Source organism: Leucopleurus acutus, assembly GCF_964270905.1.
Source record: "Leucopleurus acutus genome assembly, chromosome: 2".
Taxonomy (NCBI): domain Eukaryota; kingdom Metazoa; phylum Chordata; class Mammalia; order Artiodactyla; family Delphinidae; genus Leucopleurus; species Leucopleurus acutus.
The window spans coordinates 191,586,564-191,600,982 of record NC_139143.1 but is presented as its reverse complement, the minus strand read 5'-3'; the positions used below and the strand labels follow the sequence as shown (position 1 = coordinate 191,600,982).

The following is a 14,419-nucleotide window of genomic DNA, read 5'->3' as shown; positions in this document are numbered from 1 at the left end:
GGAGTTATCATTACGAACATTCAGTTAGTGGAATCCAACCTTAGGCTGTTGAATTTCCTTTTAGCGCTTTGCCCGCAATTATGGCCTGCTGCCCCTAGGTGCTGGTAGTGCCTCAGGCTCGTGATTCATGTTTTAACCTGAGATTGATTCAGGTAGCTATCAATTTTTCACCACTCCAAAAAAAAAAAAAATGGGATGTAATTCTGTCTTTAACCCAAACTAGCCGTCAGGAGTGCTGGCCAGGAGTCGAGCCAGCAGGGCCTTGCTGGCTTGTCTCAAAGTAAAGGGCTGTGTAATTGCAGGTGTCGGCAGCCCGCGTCACCCACTTCTCACCCAGTGCAGGTTGGCTGGGGCAGGGCAGTTGCAGCTCTCCCGGCCTAGACCCTGGACTGTGACGGGGTTCCAGGCAAGGACAAGAGCAGGGCTGGCCGCAGAAAGTGAAAGAACCCAGCCCAGTGGTCAAGAAGAAGGAGGAGACCATGGGTTCCAGAGACGACCTCCTTGTCCTGGGGGCCTATGACGTGCTCGGTCATCCAGGACCCCCAGATGCCCGTGGGGGTGGGTTCCCGCGCGTCAAAAGAGGGGGCGGCTCGGGGGCGCCCCATAGTCTCTCCTGCTATCCTGCCAACAGATGTCAGCCATCGAGACCATGACTGAGAAGCTGGAGAGCTTTGCGGCCATGAAGGCGGAATCCGGCAGCTCCTTGCAGCCCCTCCCTCCCCACCCCTTCAACTTCCGGTCCCCACCCCCGACGCTCTCGGACCCCATCCTCAGGAAGGGCAAGGAGCGCTACACGTGCAGGTGAGACGCTGAGAGCCCCTGGGGCGGCCCCGGCAGAGTGGCCACAGGTGCCACGCTGGCCCGTGCGCCTGCACTTCCAGGAGAAAGCTCTCAGTCTCAGCCCGGGTACAGCGTGGTAGCAACCGATGGCCCGTTGTCCCCTTGACATCATTCCCCAGAGATATGCACGTGCCCCCCACCAGGCTGTGCTCCCGTGAGCGCAAGAAAGTGCAACCTTGGCCGACCGGTCGGAATTCGCAAGGCCGGAGGCTGAGGTGCCGCGGTCAGTGTTTAACCACAGCTCTGGGGCCGGTGGGGAAGCCCAGTGCTGGGGAGACATGGTCCGGCGCCAGGTGCACGGGCTTGTGCAGGCCGGTCCTTGCCGGCTCGGCCGAGGCCGGGCTCCGGGGCTGAGAAACTGCTTGGCGGCGGGGGGATTGCGGTGGGGGACGGCCCCGAGCGGGCCAGGGTGGGCCAGTGCCGTCTGCCCAGTGGTGCGAGTCCAGCTTCTCTGTGAGGCTCAACTGGTCCCCGGGGCCGAGGAGAGACTGAAATCCAGGGTGTGCCGCCGGGCCACCTGCCCCCAGGTGTGGGAGAAGCAGCACCAGGAAAGCACCCGGGCGCCCGAGTCTCGGCCGTGCGTCTGCTTCACGCATCCCTCACCCACCCCTCCACTCCAGGTACTGTGGCAAGATCTTCCCCCGATCAGCAAACCTCACGAGGCACCTGAGGACACACACCGGGGAGCAGCCGTACAGGTAGGAGCCCGCCCGGCAGGGGGTGCAGGCTCCTGGCGGACAGGAAGGGCGACGGGTGGGACCTGCGCCCCTCCCTCCTGGCCCCTCAGCCGCCCTGCGCCCAGGGGCGTTGTAAAGGTTAGGCTACCGGAAGGTTCCCATCTGCCGACCCAGAAGGGTGCTCAGGAGCAACCCTCCCACCTGCCGCTGGGGTGTCGACTGGCGCAGAGAAGCCAGGCCCAGGGGTGGTCTGGCGGGGGGAGCCTCAGCCTCACCACCACCCAGCCCCACTCTGCCCCCCTCACCACGGCCGGCAGCCCTCGCTGACCTAGCCCTGGGCAGGGGACCAGGGCAAGCGCCTACGGCGGGGTGGGCTGGTCTCAGAGGAAAAGGAGCTCCGTGCAAATGCGGGTCCCAGCCAAGCGTGGGGCATCCTAAGGGATTCCTTACATCCCCCTGACCGCCCTGGACGGACGCCGCCTCTGCCCCCAACCTCGCTCCGCGGTGCCTGGGCTCCTGCCTGCAGAGGTGTGGTCACAAGCGCATGGGGGGGGGGGGGGGCGGGGTGTGAGAGCCAGGGCATTTCATGTTCACAACTAGTGGAGGCATCACCCCATTTCAAAGACTTGGAGCCCCAGGCTTAGAGATGCCCCTGACCTGCCGGGGGTCCGAGATCATGGCCATGGTAGTTTACCATTCTGGCCTTTCCCCTTGGTCCCTGGGGCGTTTGTCGGGCAGGAAAAGAGCTGAGGGTAGTGCCCTGTCTTTTGGGGACCCCACCCAGGGGAACCCTGGGAGTCCCTGGAGATGGTGACCGTGAGGCAAATTGGGGAAACGCTGGTCCCAATGCCAGGACGACATTCTGGGCTGTCTGGTGAACAGCAGTCACTGGGAGTAAGGGGTTTGGTGTGGTTTTAAGTTGGCAACATGAGATTCCTGTCCTCTGGCCGCCGCACAGAGCTGGGAGTCACCCACTGGCCCTGGAGATTGGGGGTGTGTCCCCATCCCTCGGCCGGGCGGCCACACAGGGACCCCTGCAAGTGTCACAGTCCCCGTGCCCTGTCCTGGCCGGGTAAGCGTCAGCTCACCTCATCTGTTCAGTGCCCTCGGCCTGCCCACAACACCCCCCCCACCCCGTTCCCCTCAAAAAGTGGCTTACAACTTAATGGAGGCTGGTTTGGCCTGGTTCCCTCCCTGGAAAGGAGCCACGTGTGTTTTCTGTAAGGAGAACCAACTTCTGGACAGTGTTGCGTGTACGAGCCCCTGGGGCGTCGGGGCCGTGTTTATAGAAGGATTTAATTATCATCGATTTCTTTTGCCCTTTCCAATCTGTGAGTTTCGACGTGGGTAACAATGATTGCTTTGAAAGTTTGCGCTGCAAATCCTGACCACGTCTGGTTCAAGGCAGCCTACAATGAGGAGTTTGGGGTGTGGGACGGTGCTTGTGACGTCACTGAGGCTTCTGGGCTCACTCTGTGAATCAGAACGTCTTGAATTGGAGAAGGAAAATGTGCAGGTCTGTCCACAGAAGCCCGTTGCTGGCCCAGGCCAGGTCTGATGAAAACCGCCCACCGCCTGCCCGGAGCCCACGTGTGTGTGCTGCGTGTGTGCCCCTCACAAGCAAGAGAAAGACAGACCCCTTAGTGTGACTGATGCGTTTGCTGGAGAGGAGGTCACACCTCTGCCCGGCCCAGCCCGTGTCCTGGCTTCGAGATCTTTGCGTGCAGCTGCGGGGCGAGGGGCAGTTGGTGACACATTCCTTCAAGCTCCGGCACGGAGGGCTTATTGAGACGTGGGAGGAGAGATATAAAAACTGGACTGGGAATGAGGGGGGCCGCTTCCTTCATCTGTGCTGGCAGCTGCCATGCTCAGGGGTCCCCCCAGCTGCTGCCCAGGGTGGGGGGCCTCGAGTCACATTCCGGATGCGAGCGCTCGTGGACTGGCCATGGGCTCCTGGCGGGACCTGGGATTCCGGCTTTAAGGATGCTCACGTCCCCATCTGGCTCCCTGTCTCGCTGACTGTGTTAAGTCAAAGCACCCAGCAAGGTCCTGTTACCATTTCTGTCGGGGCTACGGGTGGCCCATAGGTGTCCTTTCTTTGCTCGTTTTATTGTTAGGGCTGGGTTTCAAAATCTCTTCTTTCTTTCCTTTCCTCGCTTACAAAGACCGAAGGCTTTTCTCCCTGTGATGGCTGGTGTGGCCCCACTGGGTCCCGGGGAGGACGCTGCCAGCCCCCCAAGGGCCATTTCACCCTCCCCACGTGGTGCTGGGTCTCTACCATGGCTGGCTTTCCCAGGGCGGCGGCAGATGCGGTCACAGCAAGGTCCCCTCGAGGCCCTTCCTGCCCGCCGCCGTGGCCAGCGCGGGTCTCTGCTCTCCCACTCCTGCTGGAGCACGATGGTGTGTTATTTTATACAGCACAGCCGTAAATTTCACTAGCCACTCGTCAGCTTATTTACAACGCAAATCCCAGCTGCTCTGAGAGCCCTGCTCCCTCGCAGCCCTGGGCTCACCAGTCCCCGAAATTTCAAATGTACTTCTCTGGGCCATTTATTTAGATTAGGACCACGAGAGGGCCAGGTTCAGGGCTCTGTGACCAAATCGAATGCGTCGCTGCCCCCCCCCAGCCCCTCCCAGCCCCGCAGAGGTTGGGGCTGGGAGGTCTCAGGTCTGTGATGAGCTCCTCGGCCAATCCTGTTTCGTCCTCAGAGTTCCCACTGCTCTGGGGTAATGCACGGCCGCTGGTGGAGCTCGCAGAGGGTCCCTGAATTTCCAAAGATACAGGGAAAGGAGGCTAAGTGTGCAGGCACCTGTGTAGACCAAGGCGGGCGCACCACGCAGCCCGTGTGAAGCCTGTTGGACAGGCAGGGGGCGAACGCCCAGACCCGGGCTGGGGCCAGCTTGGCCTTGCACTCGCCCTACGGGCGAGCCTGGCGCCACTGGGGGTGGAGGGTTTCTGTAACTTTGGGGGTGTGCTGGGGGCAGAGTGGGGGAGCGAGATGGTGCAGGCTGGGATGTAAGAATCCTCCTTTCTGGACCGTCGAGAGGGGAGCGCCAGGTCAGAGGACACCCGAGCATCTCTGCTCAGCCCAGCCAGGGAGAGAGCCCAAGCCCCAGCCCAACTTCTCTGGCACCGCAGGCCGAGAAAGAGAAGATAACCACCTTCCCGGTGCTGGCAGCCAGGACGCGGGTCCAAGTCACGAGGCCGTGGGAGGACCAAGGTTCCATGTCCCAGGGACACCCAGGGGCCCGGGGGCAGCTCAGCTGGCCCAACAGGCCGGCCTGGCACCTAGCAGCAGAGGAGGCCGAGGGTGGCTCACGGGGAGCCCAGGGGGTTAGTGTGTAGATCACGGACAGCTCTTAGCCCATCTGCCGTGGAGGGAGCCAGCGTTAGCCTGGCCTCAGGCAGAATGTGGAAGCTTCGGGAACTGAGTAAATGAGCCCCAGAATCACACCAGGGGAGCCGTAGGGGCTCCCTCCAGCTGGGCCCCTCTCCCCAGGGGTTATCCCACAGGAGGAGAGGCGGGGGTAACTTGGAGCCTCTCGACCTACCAGGACAGAGCTTCGTAAAGCTGCCACCCCTTCAGCAGGGAAAGCTCAGCTCCTGGGCCCCAGCGGCGGCTCGTGGGGGCCCTGGGAACACGGAGGTTGCCCGGACTCCCCGGGCAGGGCCAGCCTCTGAATGTCAAGTGTCAGGCGGGCACCTCGGGTTCTGGGTGGGCGGCACCGGGAAGGCCCCCGCCAGCCCGGCCGCAGATGGGAGGCCAGGGCCCCAGAGCGTCCTCAGGCATGTCCCCGTGCACGTGACCGAGCGCTCGTGACCAGTACGCTGTGCTGGAGCACGGCCACCGGCCCCTGCAGGAATGCCAGGCCGCGGCCTCACGGCAGGTCCCCACGCCTTCCAGCCACGCCCTCTGGGTGAACCTGACGTCCCGAGCTCATGCCCCTCTGCACTGGCTGCACAGACTCTGCCTCCTGAAGGGCTCGGCCGCTCAGCGTCCTGCCGTGCTCGCCTCTCTGCTTGTCGCTCCGGGGAAGCTCGTTTCCGAAGCAAGAGGAAACCTGAGCGCAGGGATGGGTGTTTTGGTGCCCCTGTGCATCTGAGACTTGGATGAGCATCCCTGGGGGAGTTCTGAGGCCAGGTGCACACGAGCGTGCCCACCAACACGTGTGCACACGCACCTGCACCCGCAAGAGTGGACATAGCCACACGTGTGTGCAAGAGCACTCTGAGACGCTCGCACACGTGTGCGACTGGAGACCCCCGAGCCGGAGTCCCTCTGCCATGGCCCAGCTGGGCGTGCAGAGCGGGTGGGAGCAGTGGACGGCCTTGGCCCGGACTCCTGCCGCCAGGAGGAGGTGGCACTGTTTGCAGAGCTGGCGGCTGTGGGTCCTCCGTCCCCCGGCCCCGGCTCTCTCTCTCTCTCATTCTCTCAGTGCCGGCAGTGCTCAGGCCCCTCTGTCAGTTCCCGTGGGTGGAGCTGGCGGCTGTGGGTCCTCCGTCTCCCGCCCCGGCTCTCTCTCTCTCTCTCATTCTCTCAGTGCCGGCAGTGCTCAGGCCCCTCTGTCAGTTCCCATGGGTGATCACCCTCCCTTTCCCCGCCCTCGGGGCCTCCAAGGGTGGTCGTGAAGGCTGTGCCCGCACAAGGCCCCACACCCACGGGGACCTGCACATGGCAGGCGTCTCAAATCGTGCCTCATGGCAACTTCCCGTCAGTAAAGCGCTTTGCTCTGGTAAACTTGTGGGGGTCACGACAATATTCTGACAACAGAAGCATCTGGAGGAAAGAGCATCTTTTTCTAATTTCCCAAGTGTGCCGTGCAGCCTGGCAGCGGGTGCCCCTGCAGAGGGGCTGAGGGCGCCCCCCCACTGAAGGGGGTCCGTGGACGGAGGCCACCTGACGGGGTGAGGCTGGGAGGCCTCTTCACCTCAGGGCAGTGAAGGATGCTCGAGAGAGTTGGGGCAGCCCCCGTGCCCTGTTAGTGGACTGGCCAGCTGAGGCCCCAAGGGAGATGCGGTCCACCCAAGGACCTGTGGAGAGGGGCCGGGACCAGGCCAGGGGAGGGTTCTCCGCCAGGGAGGAAGGTTGCAGGCAGCGGGTCTGGGCTCCTTCCCAAGAAAACCTGCCAGGAGTATCTTTCCTGGTGCGCGGGTGCCCCCGTGAGGCCGCCAGGAGCACGCCGCCCTCTGCCGTGGACCGCCAGGCCCTGGCCTCTGCGCTGGGCGGACCCAGACAGCAGAGAGGTTGAGAGATGAGGGGAGACGCCAGAGGGTCCCGGTGCTGCCCACCCAGGGGCGCAGGCCCCAGAGGGTCCCCCCGGCCTGTTCAGGGCGCAATCCGACACCATCCACCGCCCAGGGGCAGCTTCGCCAGGACCGCCTCCCAGGGCCCTCGGGGGTCTCCTCAAGGCCAGGGGCTCCGCTGAGGCGCCGTGTCTTACAGGTGTAAGTACTGCGACCGCTCCTTCAGCATCTCCTCCAACCTCCAGCGGCACGTCCGGAACATCCACAACAAGGAGAAGCCCTTCAAATGCCACCTGTGCAACCGCTGCTTCGGGCAGCAGACCAACCTGGACAGACACCTGAAGAAGCATGAGCACGAGCACGCTCCAGGTGGGGGTCTGTCCGGCGGGGAGGGGGCGGGGCCGAAGGGAACTCAAGCTAGCTCTGTGGGGAAGCTCGCAGTCACCCCTCAAACCGTTGTCATTACGGAGAATCTTGTGCTCTTGGGTCTTCCCAAGAAGTGGGTTCCCTGAGAGCGCCCCAAATGCGCACCCTCCTTGGCTGCCCGCCCGGCCACTGGTGCGCCACGGAGGGAGGGGCTCAGCTGAGGGACGCCCCCCTCTGACGCTGCCCCTCTGCAGTGAGCCAGCATTCGGGGGTCCTCACGAACCACCTGGCGACCAGCACCTCCTCCCCCGCCTCCGAGTCGGACCACCATGCACTTTTAGATGAAAAGGAAGACGCCTATTTCTCAGAAATCAGAAACTTTATTGCCAACAGCGAGATGAACCAAGCAACAACGCGAACAGACAAACGGTAAGAAACCCATCCCGGGGCCCCAGGAAGCTCTGGACCCTGCATGGTCACCTGTATGGTCACGCCCACAGCAGGGTCCCGCGTCCCAGCACCAGGGACCCCAGGCCCACCGCAGAGGGCGAGGCCCGTGGGCTCTGCAGCCAGTGTCCATCCCAGCCCCCTCTCTGCCTCGGTTTCTCCACCTGCAGAGGGCGATTAGAACAGGCGCCCTGGCCTGATGGCGTGTGTCACACGCTCAGTGTGGTACCAGCACGCAGGCCTAAATGGTACAGTTTGGCCTCACGGTTGAGACGTGCAGCCAGACATGGGCCAGGCGACGGCTCCTGCCATGAGACCTGCCGCGCCTCTGAAAGTCCAGAACATTCTCATTTAATCCGAGGCACAGAAGGTTTCTTAGCAAGAGTGCTGCCCCTTTAAATACACACACACAGAGGCAGGAGAATGGCAGAATTGGGAATTCAGGGATGCGGAGGGTATTCTGCATAACCTCCATCCCGGGGCTCAGCTGGCAGAGAATCAGAGATGCCCAAACTCCAAAAGTCCTCAGGGATGTGCTCCCCTAATTCTGCAGAGGCCCAGAGGAGTGGGTGGGCTGTGGCTTTGCGGCCCCAGGGCCCGGGTCCCTCCCCACCCATCTCCAGCAAGGTGACGAGGGTCCCCCAGGACACCCAGCTCCCCAAGAGCCTGTCTGTTCCCACATCACTGGTGCCCCTGGGGGCAGAGCAGGGGCACCAAAAAGACCTGTCAAATCTACAAATGGGCATGACATGACACTTGGACTGTTTCTGGCTCTGCTAAGTCCTGAATCTATGCCCGGGAAGGTGATCTCACCTGGCGCCTGGGTGGGCTCAGAGGAGGGGAAGTGGGAGAGGCTGGCCATGGGCTGCACATCCCAGAGCCTGGCTGGCAGTGGAGACCTCACTCCTGGGGGCAGCCCTGCCTGCTCTACGGCCAACAAAGTGCCCATGGCCGTCCTTGGCTCTGGGCACACGCTATGGTCTCATGGGAACCCAGGCCCTGCCATCTGCTCCGGGGTGTGGAGTTGTGCTCAGACAGCGCCCCACGGCTCTGAGAGCCGCGTAGTTCAAGCTCTGTGATCTCCGCCTTCAAAGTCACGGACCTGAGCACCCAGGGGCTGGGCCACGAGGCACGTCCTAGATGTTGAAGACTCTTCCTTTGTGCCCAGGGCAAAGCCAGACGAGAACTGACACATGCCCGGGGCATCCTCCCTGGGGTGGGCGGCCGCGCCGGGTGGCTCCCACACCTCAGGCTTGGGTGACAGGCCCAGCTCTCAGCCACGAGGAGGACAGTCCAGGAGAGCCACCAGACAGAGGGGTTGTCCCCAGAGGGAAGAGGGGACGGCACCATCCTAACCCCACGGAGCAGAACGTTTCAACCAGGGCCCCTGGGGGGCGGTCCGTGGGGCTCAGAGGAGGCTGGCCTCACGTCCCGTGCCAACCCAGGCCCTCGGCTGGCCCCGCCTGCTGACGCTGCATCCCGGGAGCCGGGAGCCCCTGGAGGTGCCTGCACATCGTTGTCGGATATGGAGACCATGGTCACGGTTGACGTTTGTCGGCTAACGTGTGGAAAGCGGTAGGATGCTGGCGGTCCTATTAGGGGCCAGTACTAACATCCAGAACCAGCATCTTTCTCTTGACCGTCAGTGAGAATTGAGGGCCTGCCAGGCTTCCTGGCCCTACAATCCCAGAAACTCCTGGGCTGAATCCTGTCCCCCCCAAATTCCTATGTTGAAATCCTAATCTCCAGCACCTCAGAGTGTGACCTTATTTGGAAATAGGGTCTTAAGTTGTAATTAGTTAAGATAAGGTCTTACTGGAGTCGGGTGGCCCATGTCCGATAGGACTGGTGTCCTTAGAAAAGGGGGAGATTGGGACACACACACGCACAGGGAGGTGCCGTGTGAGGACAACGCAGAGATCGGGTGATGTGCCCACAAGCCAAGGAGTCCCAAGCATCGCCAGCACCCCACTGGAGTCCAGGGGAGGAGCCGGGAGGAGAAGCAGCCCTGTGACACCGGGACCTGGGACGTCTAGACTCCAGGACAGGGAGGGGTGGATCCCCGCTGTCTGAGCCGCAGCCGTGCTACTCTGGTGCGGTGGCCTCGGGGAGACTCCCCCGCCCCAGGCAGCCGTGTGGAGGCCTGGACACTCGTCCTGGTGTCCTCTCTGTCTGAAGCCGTCTCCAGCCAGATCCCCCGCTCTGTCCCCGCCATATCCGCCCCGTCCCCACCCAGCGAGCTCTGATGCTCGATGCAGGCCTCCCACCAACGAGCAGACCCTCTATGCAGGGCGGGGTTGGGGACGCAGAGACAAAGCGCTCGAGGTTGCTGCTCCTACAGAGAGGGGCTCACGTATAAACCCGCACAGAGAGCTCAGCCTTGCTCAACTGACACAGGGCTTTGCACCGATCCGAGCCCCGGGGCGCAGGGCTCCCCACCCGCACTGTGCACCAGCCCTCAGCGTGGGGCCTGTTCCCACGTCCCTGGGAGGGCGTGGGCTCCGAGACGGCAAGCCCTGTCCGAGGGGACCCTGCCAAGACCCAGAGTGGGAGGCAGGACCTGGCTCTGGGGTCCTCACCGCGGTGGACGGGCGTGCACCTGGTGACAAGGGAAATGTGCTGGGGTCCTGCCCGTCCTGGAGGGCAGGTCAGCTCTCAGTATCCGCATAGGTCCCTGTGGAAAGAGAAGAAGTGAAGACAGGGACGGGCGAGAGCAGGGCCATCGGGGTCTCCCCCAGCTCAGCCCGGCCCCCCACCCTCTCTGCGTTTGGAAGTGGTGACCACTCGGGGGGGACGTATCCTCTCACCTTGGTGCCCCGAGCGGGAGCCCGAGTCTCCCCTGACAGCAGTGAACAGACTCCCGTGGGCCGTGTGGGGTCCAGGAGGAGTGGGGCCGGGGGGCTCCGAACTCGGGCTCCGGAAGCATGTGCTTCGCCCTCCACCCCCCCTGCCCACGTGTCGGACCCCCGCCCAGATGGCCTCGGGCCCAGCCCACCTGTGGCCGCAGCCCCTGGTCACAGACTTGCAGACGCGCCAGACACAGCTGCTGACATTTTCTGAAGGGAATGAGCAACCTGTCCCTCACTGCTTGTCCTCTGCTTTCAGTGATGAGGACCCAGGGTGGGAAAGGCTCGCCCGGCTGCAGGGACCCCAAGGGAAATGAGGTGGGGTCCGGGCTGCAGGAGAGAGCCCCCTGGCGGGTTTCCATCGCTGACAACAGCCCGGTCCGCGTGGTCCGGGACCCTGGATCCCAGACGCTCCATCTAAGGAGGGGCCGCCCCGTCCTCGTGTCCTCACGGCGGGCGGTGGGAGCAGGCATCCATCGGGGCCGGGCCAGCAGCCCTCCCATGCTCTGAGCCCCCCAAGGGCACCCCTTGTGCGGTGCCCAAGCCCAGAGCCCCCTTCCCCACCGGCCCGGCCGTGGCTTCCTTCCCTGAGCCACTGAGTGGCCCGCTGTCCTCGCTGGCATAACAGGAGCCCTGCCGCCGAGCGGTGCCCACCCAGGCCCTGCCCAGGCCTCAGCAGTCCCCCTTCTCGGCCTGAGTCACTCACTCCACAAGGATGGCAGCCGAGCCACCCAGGACCCTGGCTCTGAGGGTTCAGTGACCGCGGGGGGGCAGGCTGCCTTCGAAGGGGGCGGGGCGGCCGTCAGGGAAGGCAGAGGCGTGACCCACTGGCCTCTGGGCGTCTGTGGCCAGCTCCGTCCGTGTCATTTCAGGCCGGAAGTCCAGGACCTGGACGGTGCCCCCCCGTGCCCGGGCCTGGCCGGCGGGAAGCCCGAGGATGCAGAGGAGGAGGAAGAGGACGAGCTGGAGGACGACGGCGACAGCCTGGCGGGGAGGTCCCAGGACGACACCGTGTGCCCCACGCCGGAGCCCCAGGCCGCCTGCGAGGACGAGGAGGACGGGCCCGCCTCCCTGGCCATGGGCTTCGACCACACCCGAAGGTGGGCGCCGGCCCCCGGCCCCCGGCCCCCGGGTGCCCCGCGCACCGGGGGGACCTCGTTCCCACATCCACCATCCGCCCAGCGGGGTTCACCCTCCTTCCCAGCAGGCGTTCCTACTGCAGGGACTTCTGTGTGCAGGCGGGGGTGAGGCCGGGCCCCAGGAAAGGGGGTCAGGGCTCCAGCCCCCCACACTCGCACGCGCGCGCAAACACACACGCTTCCCCAGGCCCGGAAGCAGATTGGGGGAGGGGACGGCTGAGAGGGAGCTGGTCCTGGACCCGCGGGCCGTGTCCGGCCCTGCGGAAGAACCCAGAGCGGTGACATCTGGCCTCCAGCAGGCTGTGAGGGGCGGGGGCTGAGCACCCACAGTTCTGGAAGCAGGTGAACCACAGCCACGTCCCCCAGGTCCCGACCGCTCGCCGCCTGCTTTCGGCACCGGTGAGGCTGCCGGCGTTCCATGATCCTCCTGGGGGAGGCCCGTAGATGCCGGAGGCCTTTCCGAGACGGCCCGTTTCCTCCCAGCCCTGAGTGCTGGGGGCAGGAGCCCCGGGCCGCTCCAGAGCCGCCCAGATTCTCGGGAACCGAGGTGTCCCCGGCTGCCCCCCATCCCTGAGGCCCAAGCGCCCCGCCTGCTGCTTGCAGTGTGTGCACGTACTCATCTCCCTCTGTCGCTCTCCTGCATCCGTGTGGCTTCCGTCCAGGTGTCCGTGTGTCCGTGTGTCTGTCTCCTCGTGCACGTGGCCCGTGGAGATGCCGTGACGCGCATGCAGGCATGGAGCCAGCTGTGGGGCATCAGAGAGGTGGCGAGAGGCCAGGCCGGCTAACGGCAGGCCCCTCTCCGGTCGTTGGTGCAGGTGTGTTGAGGAGCGACCAGGCGGTCTGTTGGCTTTGGAGCCGATGCCGACTTTTGGGAAGGGGCTGGATCTCCGCAGAGCAGCTGAGGAAGCATTGGAAGTTAAAGATGTGCTTAATTCCACCTTAGATTCTGAGACTTTAAAACAGACCCTGTACAGGCAGGCTAAGAACCAGGTAGGTACCCGCCAGAGCCCACCCCCTCGCCTTCCCCAGGCTGGACGGCAGGCGGCAGCCGCGCCCCCCGCCACCAGGGACAGCCTCTCCTCTCGCTGTGGCCATCCCACGTCTGCCTGGGGACACCTCCCGCGCCTATTGCATCGGCTAGAGAGACCCCCAAGCGACTGCCCTTGCCCACAAGTGGGGTGGGGCAGGGAGAGGTTGAGGGCAGATGAACGCAAGCGGGACCGTCACGGGGGCGCTCCCCCCGCAGTGCTCGCGGATGCGTGGGTCCCCGTCCTCACGTCCCTGGAGGGAGGCGTCCACAGCAGGTGCCCTGCCCTTGTGGCTGCATTGGCCTCCCTCTGCCTCTACCTGAGCAGGGATGATGATAGCCCAGGGTCTTCTCGAAGGACGCTGCCCCGTTGGGGGTCAGGATTGCAAGCGACAGCCGTGACGGGGTCAGCGGGCACCCGGCCGGCTGGGCACGTCCCGTTCCTCAGCACAGGTGTCGCAGGAGCCTGCCTCCTGCTTCTCTCCAGTCTGGGGGGCTCGGGGTTTCACTCAGCTCTCTGCAGCCCACCTGAACCTCAGCAAGAGCTGTTTGCGTGTCTGTCTTCGTCTTTTTACTAATGCTGTCGGAGCGTGAACTCGGGGGGACATCCCCCCAGCCCGCCTGCTCTGAGCGGCCCCCGCTCCCGTCTGCTCATGCCCTGTGGGCTAAGCCGGGCTCCAGGCCAGAGGCACGTCTCAGAAACGCTGCACATCGTTTCCCCAGAATATCTCTGTGCTGCCACCATGGTCATCCACAGGGGACAGGCCTCACCAGGCAGGGCCTGAGCCTCGTTGACAGGGTCTTAGCAATAACTCCCAGCATTCCCAGTCCCTCCCAAAGAGCACACTTGCCTGGGGACGCGTGCTGATCGCCAGGGGATGTGGAGGCGACTGCAAGGGGGGATGTGCCCCAAAGAGGCTGAGGGTCTTCGTGGCACTCTGCACAAGCGCCTGACAGAGCTCCCCCCACCGCGCCTTCCTCCTCTGTGGGCCGGCCCCCCGCGCCTCTGCCCTCATCTACCTCTGGAGCTGAGGCCAGCCAGAGCGGGTGGGAGGCCGGGAGGGGACGGGGCCGGCCTGGGGTCCGCAGGACCGCAGCCCGCACCGCTCACCTGCCCGTCCCGTGTGTGCCCCGCCCTCTCTCCCGCCAGGCGTATGCAATGATGCTGTCCCTTTCCGAGGACGCTCCTCTCCACACCTCCTCCCAGAGTCCTCTGGACGCTTGGTTGAACATCGCGGGAGCCACGCCAGAGTCCGGAGCCTTCAACCCCATCAACCACCTCTGACCGCCCCCCGAAGGGCTGGGGTCAGAGTCCAAGCGAGGCCACCACGGGCCCCCGACGTCCCGACAGAAATCCCAGCTGCGGAAGATGGAGGCCAGGGCCTTGGGGAGCCAGAGCGGCCCGGGGCCGAGGAGACCCCTTGTCACCTGCGTCTGACCTCTCCTCAGCGTCTGTGCCGCCGGCCATGGTCCAACTTTAACTTTTCCAACGAAAACTCAGAACCCGGAGTCCTCGGAGCCGTCGTAGGGTTTCACCGGCTCTAAGAACTGGTCTTGAGGACGGCGTTCGAGATGATTCAGCTCACAGTGTCCGGGTGCAGCGCGGGGGGGCTGCTTTGCAGAGTCAAGCCCGTGGGCGAGGGCGGGATTTGAACCCCAAACTGAGGCCGGCGGGCCGCTCCCAGGCGCCCGCGTGCTGTCTCGAGAGGGAACGGACAGCTGGGTGTGCTCTAAAGAGGGAATCGCCCAGATGATTTTTAGAATGAAGATTACAAGAATGACCCTTTTGGTAATCTTATTGGCGACAGAGTCTATTTAAGCATGTGGTTTTA

At 64.0% G+C, this 14,419-nt stretch overlaps 1 protein-coding gene across 3 annotated transcripts in view; it reads left to right on the top strand.

The window, feature by feature from the left end:
• PRDM16 (PR/SET domain 16) overlaps positions 1-13,872 on the top strand; it is a gene marked incomplete at both ends in the record, with an annotated part of 319,466 nt that extends 305,594 nt beyond the window's left edge. For 2 of the 3 annotated variants that reach the window (XM_082834245.1, XM_082834244.1), the window contains 7 exons: positions 632-801; positions 1,461-1,538; positions 6,962-7,131; positions 7,383-7,557; positions 11,294-11,521; positions 12,376-12,550; positions 13,738-13,872. In XM_082834245.1, coding sequence (XP_082690371.1) covers positions 632-801; positions 1,461-1,538; positions 6,962-7,131; positions 7,383-7,557; positions 11,294-11,521; positions 12,376-12,550; positions 13,738-13,872 — 1,131 coding nt within the window. The remainder of the gene's footprint in view (positions 1-631; positions 802-1,460; positions 1,539-6,961; positions 7,132-7,382; positions 7,558-11,293; positions 11,522-12,375; positions 12,551-13,737) is intronic. The other variant, XM_082834246.1, reaches the window with a different exon arrangement.
• Positions 13,873-14,419: the final 547 nt, after the last annotated feature.